The sequence below is a fragment of the Coturnix japonica genome, chromosome 11, assembly GCF_001577835.2.
Source record: "Coturnix japonica isolate 7356 chromosome 11, Coturnix japonica 2.1, whole genome shotgun sequence".
Taxonomy (NCBI): domain Eukaryota; kingdom Metazoa; phylum Chordata; class Aves; order Galliformes; family Phasianidae; genus Coturnix; species Coturnix japonica.
Window position 1 is genome coordinate 17761829 of NC_029526.1, and position 16351 is coordinate 17778179.

The 16351-nt window shown below is 40.1% G+C and overlaps 2 protein-coding genes across 6 annotated transcripts in view; one reads left to right on the forward strand and one right to left on the reverse strand.

Annotated features, from left to right (window-relative positions):
• ADAT1 (adenosine deaminase tRNA specific 1) overlaps window positions 1-11163 on the forward strand; it is a 14330-nt gene extending 3167 nt beyond the window's left edge. For 2 of the 3 annotated variants that reach the window (XM_015874314.2, XM_015874315.2), the window contains 7 exons: window positions 1218-1272; window positions 3112-3242; window positions 4502-5120; window positions 5897-6039; window positions 6880-6979; window positions 8330-8416; window positions 10212-11087. In XM_015874314.2, coding sequence (XP_015729800.1) covers window positions 1218-1272; window positions 3112-3242; window positions 4502-5120; window positions 5897-6039; window positions 6880-6979; window positions 8330-8416; window positions 10212-10344 — 1268 coding nt within the window. In that variant the 3' untranslated portion in view covers window positions 10345-11087. Of the gene's footprint in view, window positions 1-1217; window positions 1273-3111; window positions 3243-4501; window positions 5121-5896; window positions 6040-6879; window positions 6980-8329; window positions 8417-10211 lie in introns of all 3 variants that reach the window. The other variant, XM_015874316.2, reaches the window with a different exon arrangement.
• The window catches only part of GABARAPL2 (GABA type A receptor associated protein like 2), a 16763-nt gene continuing 3609 nt past the window's right edge, over window positions 3198-16351 (reverse strand). Inside the window, exon 4 of one of the 3 annotated variants that reach the window (XM_032447125.1) lies at window positions 3198-3555. In XM_032447125.1, the coding sequence (XP_032303016.1) occupies window positions 3504-3555 (52 nt within the window). In that variant the 3' untranslated portion in view covers window positions 3198-3503. Of the gene's footprint in view, window positions 3556-9888; window positions 10063-15724; window positions 16283-16351 lie in introns of those variants that run through there. The other 2 variants (XM_015874319.2, XM_015874318.2) reach the window with 2 other exon arrangements.

The window sequence follows — 16351 nt, forward strand, 5'->3', positions numbered from 1 at the left end:
CAGGAAATCATTCACTTGTTTTCAAGAAAAATGTGGAGATTGATGTAGCAGATGTTTTCCTGTGTGATTTAGAGGCAGATCATTGTCTTTTATCAAGGACATTAGGGACAGAAAAATGATTGTTGGAAGACTGATTTTTAATGTGGTAAAATGTTTTGGACTAGTTCCTCTCCTAAATCTGCATTAGAAAGAGATTAATAGTATGTAGGATATGTTGCAGATGCTATAGATAATATAAATTGATAAGAATCGGAGTAAAAATAATAACATATTTATAAGGAATTAGTAGCCTTCTCTGCTGCTGAAAGCAGAAAATCTCAGCCTGTTCTATCACCCACAATGCTCAATTGCTACATGGATTTGCAGTGGTTAGCATTGCTGGCCATTCTAAGTAGAGATGGTCTTTAAGGTCTCTTCCAAGTCATTCTATGATAAACAGCCAGAATATTATGTCAGCAGGAAACTGCGGTTTAGAAGAAGCTTCCTCGATTGTAGGATCTGTGGGTTAAGGAGTTCATTTATTTGTTTTGCCATCTTTTCTCATACAGAGTGGTGTTTTAGTTTTCTGTCTTGCAGAGCTCTTGTTGAGCTGATAAGGAGTTTGGAGGACTGTGGGAAGATTGCGATCATAGAAAAACACTGAAAAGCCTTTAGAAGTTCTGCATTGTTGTTTAATGGACATTTTATTTCTGAAATAACAGCTGATTTTCAGCTCATGTTCCCTTAGATAACAGCAGTAGGCAGGCGTTTCAGGATGTTTCAAGGTAAACTGTGTAAACCTGATATATATCAGAATTAGTTACAAAGAAATGCAACATAGATCAGAGGACAAAGTGCAACAAGGAACTTCTACCAAAACTTAACTAAAAAAGATTTTTATAAAAGATTAAATGCTTTAGACTCATTGGATGTTAGGCACATGCCAGTGAGGTTTTGAAGGAAGACAGTTTATTCAATTCAAAGGATTTCAGATAACAGGGTTTAAATTTTGATTTTTATGGATCTCTGACTTTCTACAGACTGAAAACGTTTACCCTTTGCTTTTAGAGAATTTTGAACTCCTTTTATAGTGATTGGATGTTTAAAATTGGAATAAGGAAATACCAATGTTAAATCCTTCAAATGCTGGCATATCTGCTGAATCATGTGTTACAACTACAGAGTGTACTTTCTCCTGTTCATTAACGATGCATATTCTCATTTGGTTCTTGCATTAGGAGACATTCTGAATGACAGTCACGCAGAAATTGTGGCCAAAAGGAGCTTCCAGAGGTGAGACATGAACAACGTGTGCTCTTATCCAGTGCCACGTGAGGCTGTTTTTGTTGTGATGTGAAAGTACTTCTAACTTATGTCTGAAATGGCCAGAAATGGCAGCTTCAGGGATAAGAAATCTTGTTCCTTCTTTGTTACCATAGAGACCCTTTACAAAGAAGTAGGATATTGTTTCATGTGTTTTTAACATTGGCATTATGACTAGGTGTCGAAGGTAACATTTCACTGTTTCCTTCCTTCTGTTTGCTTAGAAACATGGAGTAATTTCAGTTGGAAGGGACCTTTAAAGGTCATCTAGTCCAACTCCCCTACAATGAAAAGGGACATCCGCAGCCAGGTCAGGTTGCTCAGAGCCTTGTCGAGCCTGACCTTCAGTGTCTCCAAGAATGGGTCTTCCACCACCTCTCTGGGCAACCTGGTCCACTGCCTTCCCACCTTTACTGTAAATAAAAATAAATAGAAGTCCTTGTTCCAACCTAAATCTTCCCTCTTTTAGTTTGAAACCATTTTCCCTTGTCCTATCACAGCAGAACCTGATAAACGTCTGCCTCCTTCCTTATACCCTCCCCTTTAGATACTGACAGGCTGCTATCAGGTTGTGCCCAAAGCCTTCTCTTCTTCAGTCTGTCCTCAAACAGGTGTTCCATGCTTTGGATCACTTGTGGCCCTCCTCTGCTTGCACTCTAACAGGTTCATGTCTCTCTTGTACTGAGGACTCCGCATTTGGACACGCAGCTCCAGGTGAGATCAGTACAGAGTAGAGGGGCAGGATTACCTCCCTTGACCTGTTGATCACAATTCTTTTGATGCATCCCAGGATATAGTTGGCTTTCTGGGCTGTGAGGGTGCATAACTGGCTTGTGTTCAGCTTCCACTTTGATTTATTGAACCTCATAAGGTTCACTTGGACCCATTGCTCAAGCTTGTCTAGGTCCTCCTTAATGGCATCCCTTCCCTTGGATGTGCCAACCACACAACTTGGTGTTATTTGCAAACTGGTTGAGGGTGAACTCAGTCATGCTGTCTGTGTCACTGATGAAGATGTTAAAGAGCACCCATCCCAGTACTGAAAGCTGAGGGGCACCACTTGTCACCACTATGTGGACATCGAGCCATTGACCACCACTCTCTGGGTTTGATCTCGCAGCAAATTCCTCATCACCCAAACAAAATCCACCTGATAAATCCATATCTTTCCGGTTTGGAGAGAAGGGTGTTATGGGCAGACTATGTCAAATGCCTGCTGAAGTCCAGGTAGGTGACATCAGAGGCTCTTCCCTTATCTATTAACACAGTTAATGCCATCATAAAAAAAAAACAACGAAGTTGATGAGGTAGGACCTGCTCTTGATGAAGTCATTCTGGTTATCCTGTGTCATCTCCTTTCCTTCCCCATGCCTTTGCATACCTTCCAGGGGATCTGCTCAATGATCTTCCCTGTGGGAAGCGTGGGGTAAGCTGGTTCAAGGAACTAAGTTGGCAGAAGCAAAGATTTAATTTTCTGTAGTTTTTTGCTGCTAAACTAGCTCTTATAGTCAGATGAGCGTCAGGGCTGGTAATAAGGAGAGTTGTAGGAGCAGACCCTATATGTGCAATGTGAGGAGGTAGTTAAATGTTAACTGAATTTAACCCTTTGAGCTCTTTTATTACGGTTCTAGTGGTTTGCTTGTCTTCATGGACTATGTTGGGATGCACTTTGACTACAGAAGCATAACTGATTGGCTCCTCAAATATGTCATTGAGAATGTGCAAGTAGTACTGGGCATACAAGTTCTGTCATTTTTACCATGCATCAGAAGTGAAGTAGCTAGTTCTTATATACTTTCTGTCAAACAGGTATCTTCTCCATCAAGTGCGCCTGGCGACTTCCTCCCAACGATGCAGCATCTTTATTCCAGGAACTGAAACTGGGAAATGGAAACTCAAGCCAAATATCATCTTTATTTTCTTCTGTAGTCATACCCCGTGTGAGTATTTCACGATCCCCATGTGCAGGGAACAGAAAAGATTTTATTTTTTCTTCAGTCTTTCTGGGTGAGAGTAAGGTGGTAGGTAGCTCATGTCGTTAGTATGTGCCCTGAGATGTACTTGACTGGGCTTCCACAGATACGTTTGGCATTTTATTTCACAAAATGTGATCCATGAGAACTCATTAAACCTGATTAACTCTGCTCGCTGTGTGGTGGGATACCTGGCTTCCAGTAGTAATGAAAATGCTCAATGTCCTGTCACATCTCCTGGCTGCTTTGCTTTAAATGTTGTTTTCCTGGACTCAGATTGCTATGGGGAAACAAACGAACAAAAAGACAACATGGGAATTTACTGCAGTTCCTGTAAATAAATAAATACTCCTGTCCCACTCTGCCTCTCCACCCATCAAATGGAATGCAACCTTTTTTTTGTTACAAAAAACACTCTTCGAGTGATCGGAAAAAAACCCAAACTAATGAACAGAAAGAAACCAAAAGCTCATGAAAGCACAACTGCAGAGATGATGAAGACCTGTTGGCAAAATGCAGGAATGTCTCATCTCAGATTTGCAGATTCCTTATGTATTCTTTCTACCATTAGTCTGTTACCAAGGTGAAGTATTCTCTAAATATGTCCTATCAGTATTAAACAGTGAGTTAGTACAGGCGTGTGCATTTTCATAATGTTGATGGCATTGCTGTTATAGGCTGTAATGATTGTTTTCATTGATGCAAGCTAAGAACAGAATCTACCATCTTTAATAGTAACTTCCTGACTTACTTTCCTCACGTGCTTCTCAGGTTGCTTTTTTTTTTTTTTTCCCCTTTAAATTCATCCTGGAATTTTGGTTTTGATCTTGTTTTAGTGACACAGATGATAATTTCTATCCTAATTTGACAATGCTTTCTTTAATTATTATTTGGGGGTTGTATCACTTGGTTTTCCTGCAGATTTTCCACGCTACTTGCAATTTGTCAAACACCTTTTGATACCTTTTTCTTTGTTGTGTTCATTTTTGATTTAGCAGTGTTGATCACTCTGTAGAATGTAATATCTTGAAGATAAACGTATATTGGCTCAAATCTCACAAAGCATGACTGACGTTGTACACAGCCATGCTTGAAAAATGTGTTACAGTAGTTACCGTTTTTCTGAGTACGAATTTGTGAAAGCTAGTAATAGCGATAGCATTACTTTGATCTGTTACAATCATATGAGACACCTCTTTGGCTAACTGGTGTTCGTTCTTCTCTAGGTGGTGATGCTTCTATTATTCCAATTAGGGAAACAGAGAACCAACTTTCTAAATCAGTGAATGGATGTGATGTAGCTGGACAGTCAGTGCTGTGCAGTAGTAACTGTGATCACAGGGGCCCAGAAGATAAAAGGAAATCAGAGAAGATGGCAAGTAGTCATATGATCAAGAGAATGAAGAATACTGATGGTGGTTTTTTTTCCATGGTCACTGAGGACATGGCTGTTGAGCAAGTATTTGTGAAACCAGAAGGCGATGTGAATCTGGAGTGCTGTGAATGTTCTGAAGAGATGCAAGCAGCTAACAAGGAGTCTAACACAGGCAAACAGAAGGCAGTAGATGTTTATAGAACTGGAGCAAAATGTGTACCTGGAGAGCGGAGTGACAGCCTAATACCTGGCATAGACTATCACTGTGTGGGGTTATTACGGGTGAAGCCAGGTCGTGGGGATAGGACGTGTTCTATGTCCTGCAGCGATAAACTGGCTCGCTGGAATGTGTTGGGGTGTCAAGGAGCCCTTCTGATGCATTTCCTACAGTATCCAGTATATTTGTCAGCAGTTATAGTGGGGAAGTGTCCATATAGTCAAGAAGCTATGCAGAGAGCAATTATTGAAAGGTAAGCACTTTACATTGGAAGTCGGGTAGCTTGGATGGAAATTGAGTTATGGACGACAACTTGTGCAGATATCCAGACTGAGTACCTGAGTCATGTGCAGGATGTGTGAACTTTGCAAATTCATATTTTAAGAAGGTAGCCCTGAGTAGATTAATGACTTCTGCTGATGCTGATCAGACCTGAAGATGTACAAAATAATTTGTTAGATTCAGGACCTGCTTGATTATTCCTTTGTGGAGCAGTGAGAAGCTGTTACCTGCCCGGGGTTTTCTAGAAGCAGAAAGTAAAGCCCGAAGGGACGCAGGGTCGAGATATTTTTAGCACAGTAAAGTTGAAGTTTTCTCACTCTCTTCCAGAATTAATTTTCTCAAATAGGGTAAAGCAGAGTTTGCAGTTTATTTGGTTGCCTTTACTCAGGATGTTCTCAATAATCTTTGAAGTCCTCTTTTATAGAGATGAGTCAGTGAGCAAAAGCAGCTTTTGTTTCTTGTAGGAAGCTGAATAGTAGAGTCCTTGATACATTCCTAAAGTTGCAGAGGGCTGAATAATGCATTCCTTGCATTAAATTAAGTTCCCAGGTACTTCTGTCCTGAAGATGGTCTGTATGGTAACTGTTGAGTGAGGTCCTGATTGAGCACCTGGAAAAGCCCCTCCCCCCCCCCCCAGTTCTGTTCTAAAATGTAAAACATTTTAGATTGTGAAACTAAATTGCACGGAATCTGCTTGTTCTGGAGTACACTTCTTTAAATCACATGCATTTCTCCATGTTTATTTAGGTGTCGACACATCTCATTGTTACCAGATGGTTTTCTTGCTCAGGAGGTTCAATTGCTGCAGTCAGATCTTCAATTTCAACATAGCCGTCAGGCCATCCAAGGTCAGATTAGCAGCAAAAGAAAACTCGTTCCCTGTAGTGCAGGTGAGTTAACATGGACTGGTTGCGTAATGGTATGAAAAGGTCCACATATAAATTTGGAGATGATTTGTAAAACGTGACATCATTCATTACCTGTGCTAGAGCCAAAGTGTGATTTATGGCAGGAAACTAATTTAAAGACGACAATTATTTATAATATTATGGAAAATGCTTACAGGAAACTAGAGGCAGAGACTGAACTTAGAATTTATAAGGATTTATAATCTAAACAAAGGCAGAAAATAAGTAGCCAAGACAGAAAAAAAATGAGGGCGAAAAGAAAAATATCCAAATATTCCTTGTTTCGGTTTAGTTTCATGTTCTCTTCCTTGATCAATAGAAAATTTGCCATACTGAGTTTTGCTTTTAATCTCTACAGAGATGTTTGAATGTGGAAGGAATGCAGGGCAGCGTAATGTAAAGGTTTACTTAGGGGTTATTGGGTGTGTTGCCTTTTTTTGGTTTTTTTTTTGTCATTGTGATTAATTAATCTATGAATGATGTTGTAATTTAGCAGTGTGGTCTCTTTGCTGGAGGAAGGGAAGGAACAGATTGGAAGCTTGTGGTTAAGCAGTTTTTCAAATCTTCACCTGCTATTTTGTACAGCAAGATATACTGTGTGTTAGAACAGACCTGATGATGAAACACTATAGAAATAATGAGCTCTTTCACAGAATTCATGGATGCCTCTATTTGGAATTACCTGCAGGTGCCAGTAAGGGTCAGATGTTTATACTGAGACTTGAGAAACAACATCTGTCATCATTCTGCGACTTCACCAGGCAGAAATAGTCTCTGGCAAACTGCGTCTAAATGTACTAATTCATAATCCTTTGTTCCCAGCTATCAGTTGGAGTGCAGTTCCAGAGCATCCTCTGGATGTCACCTCAGATGGCTTTCGGCAAGGAACTACAAAGAAAGGGATTGGAAGCCCTCAGAGCAGGTTTGAGAATATTCTGATATCTGGATGCACGTATCTCATCTTTTATCCTCTCCCTTAGGTTGTGGTGTATTGTTGGAGCGGAAATTTTAGGATTGGGAATAAGGAAATAGTCATTGTATAAGGGACAGAAAGTGAGAGGAGCTCAGTGAGGGCTGAGAAGTTCCCAGTTTCTTGCTTGTTGCTGTTAATAAAGACAAACATGATTAAAAATGGTAGTGTGGAACTATGATTTTTTTTTATTAAAAGACAGCTTATTTATCGGCAAAGTTAGCAGGGGTTTGACTTGGTAACTTGTGGTTTGGAGACGGAAGGAAGTGAGCATGTTGCAGGACGTTTTTTTTCCCCCAGATTTCTCTTTCTGTAAGAGCTTTTATTGTAAAAGGTCCAAATAAGGAATTTGTAGACTTACTAGGGGCGATTGCTTTGCACTAAACGGGTCTTGTATTTCTGTCCACATTTTTTCTTCAAGGAATCTCAGAGTGATTGGTGGGAAGTGTCTGTCATTTGTTTTCCTCTGCGTGAGATAATAGTGCTAAATACGACAGAAGATAGAAGATAGAACTGACTGAAAGGAATTTATGGGTAGTCTTGTGGAATGTGCTTGTGTCTATTGGAAGACTGAATCAGTCATCCTAAATGCAAGTGTATAAAAAGAATTTAATTCAGTAGAGAAAATGTGTTGGTTTTGAAAGCCCCAGCCGTGTTTCATGAACAGTTTCTTTGATTGTCTGTCTTTTAAGGGAAGAGAAGGGCTTAAAGTGGCAGAAGCCTGTGATATCTTTCCAACTTAGACTCACTTTTTGATGAATCTTTTTGTATTTAACTGCCCTCCATCTGTTGCTGAATGTGTCCTTGTCACTGCTATGAAAAGGGCACCGTTGTTGCAGATATTTCTTCTGAATCTGTTATTCATTCTAAATAATCGTTTTGTTCTGATTTGAACAAGCCCTTGCAGACCTCTAGTGGTTATGTGATCAGTTCTGGGACTAATTCTTCTGGTTCAGTCTGTGCCATACATATGAGCTGATGATGATGCATAGACAATATGGGGTTGTTAAAGTGTTCTCTGCAAACTATCAGAATGCCAGCTGGGACAGATGGGGCAATTCATCTTTTATCTGTATAACGTTTAAGTCAGGAGTTTAAAAAAAATAAAACGGGCAGCTCAGGTGGGGTGGAAAGAGTTAAAGTGGGGGAAGGGAAGTGGGGAGGTAGAAAAGCTCAGCTGTGATACCTGCAGCTCATTTTAGCCCTTGATGAAGGTATGCTGCCCTGACAGGGCTGACACTTCAAGGAACTAATAAGTGAAAGTTCATTTCTTATTATCTTGTTGCTTTTTTTCTCCATCAGATCGAAGATCTGTAAAGTGGAACTGTTCCACGAGTTCCAAAAGCTGGTGACAAGCATTTCAAAGGAGAACTTACCAGACACTTTGCGGTAAATACATTCTCATCATATCTTTAAGAGTGAGAAGTTATTTTCATGAGGCTCAGGAACGCTGCTGATACCAGACTTTACCAATCAGTGTCACCTGAGATAAATCTGCTGTTAAAATTTGAGACTTGAAAATCGTCATCCCTGATGGGTTAGGAAGTTTTTGTTTTTTAATTACCTTGTTGGATAAACAGCTCATGTATTAATGGGAGAAAAGAAGTTGCAGGTTGTTTTGGTGTGAAGGCTTCCTATTTTTGAACGGATACATTTTCTTTCTGATGACAGAGCCTTGTCATTCTCTAGATGTGCTGTTTTCTGGACCCCTCTGTAAGCATTTTCCATCTGTTGTCTTGGCAGAATTTTTTTTTCCTTCAGTTGAAGCAATCTTTTGCAATAGCAGTGAGCAGCTGGGAGAGGAGGAAGAGAGAGGGGGATGAGAGGAAGGAAGTAGGATTTTCTGAGAAGGTGAGCTGCTGCCACCTACCTGCAGCATTCGATGGGATTAGAAACCTCTGTCAGAACCAATAATCAAATGGTTTTGATTATTGATATCTCACTGGTGTTTAATGCTGTCTCTTTCTCCTTCATAATAAGAATTTGAATAAATTTTTTTTAGTTAAGTGTATGCTAAAATCTTCATTCATCAAAGCATGTGATTAAGATGGTTGGACTGGATGATCTTCTAGGTCTTTTCCAACCTTGGTGATGTTATGATTCTATGACTCTAAGAGCGATGAGATGGGATAAAGCTGGGGCAAATTAAAGAACCAGTACAAAATAAATAAATAAATAAATAAAAAGGTACGTGTGGCTGGGAGCAGGGGAGATTGGCCATCTCTGCCTTTCATTGGCGCTAAGGCATTAGGTAAGATGAACTCAGCCATAAGAAGTATACCCCAAATCTTTCATTATTAGGTTTTACTTGGTTTTAAGTTCTGTGAATTAAATATTGCAGTTATCTTCTGTGTCTTTATTTAAAAGCTCTGCTGTCAACATGAGCCATGTTGTTGAAATGGTTTTACTTGATACTATGTGGAGAGGTGCACTTCTTAATTCCGTTTAAAATTATCACTCTCTTTTGAGGATTTGCTTGTGGCTTAAGTCACTATTTCCTGCAGGATATACCATGAACTGATTCATTGTTGAGTAGCTGACTCCTTGTGCAGATCGTGTGCTCCTTACATAAAGTCACTTCACCTCAGGCCTCTTCTTGAGTTCAGTGGCTTTATAATTTCCTTTGACATTTTTGTCCTTTATTATTTTCCTGTGTTGTCTTCTGACCGAGTCCAGCTGACTTGCAGATGTGCCATCACTTTTAGGCTGCACAAACTCAGTTTGTCCAGCAGAGGTGCTAGCTCACCAGCACCTTGTCCAGTTGCTTTCTTCTTCAGGACTTTCTTTAATTCATCTCTAATTTACTGTTGTTCACTGTTAGACCTCAGATACTGGGGCAGTTAAAGCTTCACAGTGAACTAATGTAGTGATCATGATGATCTTTTTTGTGTCATTTTGTTGGTTTTTTTTTTTTTTCCTGTATGTTGCTGAAGAGATGTATGAAGCATGGCAGACAGGTTTTTCTTCTTGTATAAGGATCCTGTCAGTGTCTGAAAGCACTGGTTTCTTAAAAGCCTGTTCCTCTGCAGGGCACCCTAGAAGAATGAGGGAATTTCATTTAGTGGCATGGAAAAGCTCGTAGGACACGATCATGTTCTTACATGTTTGGTTGCTTTTTTCATTTTGTGGCAATACACCTAAAAGAATAGTATAAAAATTGTCATTGCTGTGTGTTTTCTGTCAGGATGAAGACTCTGAAAACCTACTGGGACTACAAGGAAGCTGCATTAAATTACCAAGAAGCCTGGAAGGCATTACGCAGCCAGGCACTGCTGGGCTGGATCAAGAATGCACAGGAATATCTGCTCTTTACATGATAATAAAAGTAGTTGTGTCAATCCAGCAATAAGCCGTGGAACACAGCAGGCATCTCTAATGAAATGTCCACTAGTTCCTATGCTGTAAGAAGAGAGGACTGAGAAGGAAAGCAATTTAGAGGACTCATTATTTTGATTGATCTGTAGCCCCCTTTTTATTGAAATATAGAAAAGGATTGTTGTGTACTTAATTCTGAGATGCATAAAAAAAAAGGAAGCAGTGATGTGCTGTCCTCAGTTTCTTGATATTATGATCTCTCAGAGTCCACTGTAATGGAAGTAACATTAACTAAAATGGAAGCAGTGCTATGGAAGAGGCTGCTGCTGTGAAACTTTAGTGCTTCTTTTCCTTCTACTCTTCATGATGCTGAGGTTGTTCTTGTGATGCTGGGGCAGCCTTAATGTAAGGAAGTTGTATTTCTATAACTCTTGGCCTTTCTTGTGTGGAAGAATTTTCTGTCTCCCAGGCCCATTGCTCGTCACTGGGAGTAGTTCTTTTCAAGGGTCATTCTCAGGAAGTCCTTTGTATAAGCTACTGTTGTGACAAGGAGCCAGAGCAGAAGCAAAAGTGTGCTGGGGATAAGACTGTCAAGTAATCGTGCTTATGGTGTTCTGTTCATGTCTCACCATTTCAGTACTTTACCACATACCCTTAATCTGTTGTGCTTCTGTGGACAGGAAAGACACTTCTAATCCTCTGCAATTCCAAGCAAACATTGACATACACTTCAGTGTTTCAAGCATGGGTTGTTCTTGTTTTTGTTTTTCTTCCTCCAGTGATACGTATTTCATTAGTAGCAGGAATGCCGTAGTGATTTATGTCAGTTTCCAGGTAAATGTTTGTTAAAAGCTCCACACAGGTGGGGACAACAAGAAGTATCTGACAATCTTTATGCTTTATTAACAACTAACATCTGAAGGGCAAAACAACAATCCACGTTGCTTGCTTGGGGGAGAAAGAATGGGTAATCCTCAAACTCCTGTGAGCAAGTTCAGGACTGCAGAACTGCTACTGAGTGCGCTTCCTGTGCCTTATGATTCCTAAAATATTTGGACAGTGCAATGGTGGGATGAAGGAAATAGTTAATTTACAACGTAAAAATTCTTTAGTTGAGTTCTTTGGTGTCTTAACCGTTGTTTTGGATTTGAAGATGGGCACAGCAGTTCTCAAAACAGCTTTTACTGTCAACGTGCAGAGCTGCGTATGGGATTGAAGAGCGGGTAACAGAGATCATGTTGCAAGGTGAGAATTGATTACAGCAGATTGTTTTGCTTCACACCTTCGTTGACTTTTCAAATAAGGATGTTGACCTTTTTGTTGAAGGACTAACAACTTGAATAATGTGCGTGCAAGCCTGTCCTCTCAAGTCCACCACTGTCATCCGGACAGACCGGTTGAGTTGGTGAAAGGAGAGCTGTTCTGTGTTTGTAGAGGGCAGCAGACTGTGCAGAATGGGTGATTTGTATTAGTCATTAGGAGCTGGGACATGGCCAGGTGCCACTGCAGATGGGCACCGGATGAACTGCTGAGAAGTGGTAGCAGTTACTGTAATTGAGCAATAGCAATCCCGCAGCAGAGTTCTGCCGTGTAACTAAAGAGGGAACCAGTAAGTTCCCAGGCTCCCGAAATCTACCTCTCCCCTTCCCTGAAGTCTCGCAGAAACTCTTCCTTCCCATCCTTGGCTCGCCCTAGTTAATCATCAGCGAGGCCCCTAGGGAACCTGCTGACCAGACTGGAATGTTTCCAGTTCTCTTATCCAGATGCAGTATTGAAGTGTGTTATATAAAGTTAGTTGTTCTGCATTCCTGGCATCAGACTAATTTTCAGATGAGCAGTTATATGATGCAAATGCTTTTAACTCGTTCCTAAAATTGGAGCCTGGCAATTAGAAGCCAGGTAAGGCTTTCCTGTGTATTTGTAAGACACTTAGCAACCGTAGGCTGCTGCTTTTTAATACTTGTGAGATGTAAAAGCAGTTCTAGAGATGCTGAACACTAATAAAAACCTTGTTTACTGAGTGAAGTTAAGGACAGGTTTAAGCTCACAGTGAGTCAGTGAATACTCAGGGAGGGAAAGAACTGAGACAAGGCAGCATTTAAAAGACTTGGACTAAGTCTGCGGGATCTTATGCTCCGCTTAATAGCATTTCTGGGATTGAAAATAGGTGTTGAAATGCTGCAGGTGATTAATTAGAAAATGTCAGAAAACACTGTAGATAGAACTGAGAAACAGCTCTAACAATGGGAAGACAAAACTGTATGGAGATATCACAAGCTCTTCTTTTGGAAGAGGCAGCATACTGAACTTCCAGCGCTGCTTGTAGAACTCGGAAGGAATTGCTTTTGTAACACAGCAGATGACGTGTTCCAAGCTTTTATTGCTGCTTCACCTTGAAATACCTGATGCACTGAAAAACAGGTAGTTTAAGGTGTGCAGAGGACAGGATAATGCAGGGACTGCTGAAGAGGAGCAGGGTGGAGGACCAAGAATGCTCACAGCTCATGGTTAATGAGGAAAAACAAACAGCTGATCATTGGGAACAGCAGAACTTGTGAGGGCAGAGTGCCATGGCATGTGTAAAATGCTCTATGTAATGTATTACCCAGTTAGATACATGGCCTTCCCAAATCAATGTGGGGACCAATCGTCCCTATTTGTCAGAAGCCAGAAACTATAATTCCTAACTAGTGTGGGATGCCCATAACAGATCCACTGGTAAAGAACCTGTATGAAAGCTGGGTGGGCAGCTCACTTATTTTTTTATTTTTAAGTCAGGAGCAGAATGTAAACAGGTGTTTGTCCAGCTCTAAAGCAGCCTGAGGTTGCAATTCTGAGATGACATGGTGGCATCCCTCTGCCTTCAGAAAGCAAAGGTCTTCAAAGTATGCTTCTGTTGCTTGCCTCACGCTGGCTTGAGTGCTTACTGTTTTGAATACATTCCAAGTAAATGGAAGAATGACTGAAATTACCGTCTTGGTGAAGAAACAAATGGAGCAAAGTAGTTTTTCGCCAGGAATTGCCAGCTTTGCAATGAATCCAGTTGTTGATGATGTACAATAAGCTGGTTATAAAACCACACCTGGAGGAAATGCTTGAGGGGTAAGTATGAAAACTATTTATAAAGAGTTATTTACTGTGGGAAAGCTAATGCTAGTAAGGAGGAAAGAAAAGCCACCAAATGCAGTTGAATGGTCTGACCTTTCCTCAGAGCACAACAGTCCTGGAAACTGATAATATCCTTCCAAGGGCATTGCAACATCCATGGTTTACAGATGGGAAGCAAGCGAGGTTTTGAGGAAATACACATATTAGATGAACTGGGATGGTTTCTTTATACCAAAGATGATGTTTTTATGTAAGCTTAAAAACAGGGAAAGAAAAAAAAAAAAATAGAAGTGCTGCTGTAGGAACAGTAAAATGGTTATTCAACTTTATTTGTTCAGCATATAAATGGAAATGTCTTCTTAGGCCTTAAGGATTAGCAGAAAGGCAAGACCATATGTATGGGCCCAGACGTACCAGACAACGTGCTTTTGTAAGAGACTGTTCTCAACAGGGGAAGTTCAGAATTAAAATGTGTTTTATTGTAGTTCAAGTACATCTGGCAGCTGCAAAGTAAAGCTGATGCTGTAGAAGCTTTTCTTGCTGCATTTGCTGGATCTATTTGAGTACCTGGGATCCTAAATCTGAACAGAAATTGGACTTCTAGAGTACTATGTGAAGGGTATTTCAGAAGTTACTTAAGTCATAGCACTGGCAATAAGACTTCATCTTTCCTTGTTTTGGTTAGATATATTTGCATGCTCACAAGTCATCAGCTTTCTCCTTCAGTTTTGAAGGCTAAAGTACAATTTTGCTCATGTTATCAGCTAGCAAACTATTACTTATTACCACAGATAAACTGAGAAGCTTCAGCTTAAAGGAAACAACGCTTTTGTTCCAGTAGAAAAGAATGTTACAGATCATACTGCAGCCACTTCAAACAGAATTTTTGATTCACCACTGAGAAAATAGTATACAAAATCCATGGAAATGGGGGATGGAAGGGGCCAATGGAAGGAACAGTGAAAGAATCACAGAATGACCTGGGTTGGAAGGGACCTCAAGGATCATGTAGTTCCAACCCCCCCTGCCTAGAAGGGTCACCAAACATACGCCTTTACTAGATCAGGTTGCCCAGAACCCTAAGGTACAGCTATAGATCGTGTGCTATTTCAAATAATGGAAGGTTCACCAAAATCAACAGATCCAGTGCACACGTGCAGCACTGTTATTCTAACAAGCACCAGAACAGTGTGGATTCAGCATTGCACACTCCTGTCTCCTCATGGTGAAATCTTTATGTAGCAGCTCTTGGACCTGCAGAGCCAAACATCATTCTAGGCATAAGGTGGCTGCATGGAAACTGGAGTCCAGCATGAGTATGATTGACACTTAGAAAGCAATACATTTCCTGTGCCTGGAAATGTTTTATAAAGTTCTACAACATTTAGCATAAAAATTATCACGTTTTATTAAGAACCTACACTGGAGTGAGCTGACTCATTTTGGACTCAGGAAGTTGAAAGCAATGCTGTTTTTCCAGTTTAGTTCTGTCCTTCCTTATCAGAGCATGAGCTCCAGTGCTGTGCTGGGAACTGATGATGATTTTGTTGTTGTGTTTGATTTTGCAGATTCATAGAAGCAAACCAGTGACTGAACTGCCTCTAGAGAAACAGCCATGGTCTGATGGCAAGGCCTCTATTTGTGATGTGCTATGTGCATGCATTAGTGCTCACAGACATCTCTAATTCTAGTGCTCTATTTCAAAAGAGCAATGCCGCTTTTTTCACATACTTGATTCTGTAATATCCTTAACATACCTACTAATTTGTTTTGCTTGGGAAAGCCATGTTTCCAGAACTGCCACTGACGTGACTGCTGCTGTGTTGTGGGATTTTGGTTTGTTTTTTCCTCTTGTTTCTCTAAGTTCTGCTAACGCAGCTGTTTCAATACGTACACCTTACCAATTTACCAATTATTCTTCTCTCTAGTGTACAAATCATTACTCCCAGTGCTCTATTAGTATCATTCCTTCTTCAAGGTGCCCTTTCTTTATATGCTATGATTTTGTTGTGTAGGTCCAGCTTCCCAAAGTCCACAATATTTACTTATTTTGATAACATTTGTACAGGCCTGGCTTTTCTTCTGATTAGATCAAATAGCTCTGAATCTATTAGACTTAAAATCCTTCAGATAGATCCCCCTTCTCTCTATCACTATCCACATCCAAAATGCTGAGAGGTTGCATGGTGTCTAGTAAATAATGTGAGCAGTTGTATACTGTCTAGTAAATATGATATCCAATTTGCTGGCTAAGGCAAAGAAATGACAGAACTGTTTGTGGTAGGAATTTTTATTGTTTGTTAAGTGAGAAAGAAGTACATACTATTGCAGTTTCAACATGATCAGCATCTTGCTACTGCTTAAGATAATCTAGCAACTCCAGTGTTCCCAGTACTAATGTAATGCTTTTACTTTTCATAAACTTAACATCTCAAAACAGAATAAATGTGCATTCTTCTTTCCATGTTTTAGAAGCCCAACTACTTAGCTTTATTATTTCATTAATGTCTGGATGTATCTCCCAAAGGAATGAGGCTGAAGGAATTCATAGCCATGAGAAAAAACACAACAACTTTCTTCATAATTTAACAGTCTAATAAAACAAGACCTATCTATATTAGGAAATAAATCCAGTTACAAATGCATATATATAGAAGGAACTTATGTGGATGTCAGAACAGAAAATGATCAGCTATTTACAAGATACACAGCAGGATGATATAGCAGCCAAGATCCACCATTCAGAAACCAAATGTGTTCTCTCCACTGTAGGCAACATATAAGAATCCATCTTCATCTTTCTCCTTCTCATAAAGTTGTCCCATAGTTAAGCTTGAAGGGGGGGCAGGAGGGGGAAAGAGAAACAACTATCTTGCAAGATGACCATTGCAAATGGTAATT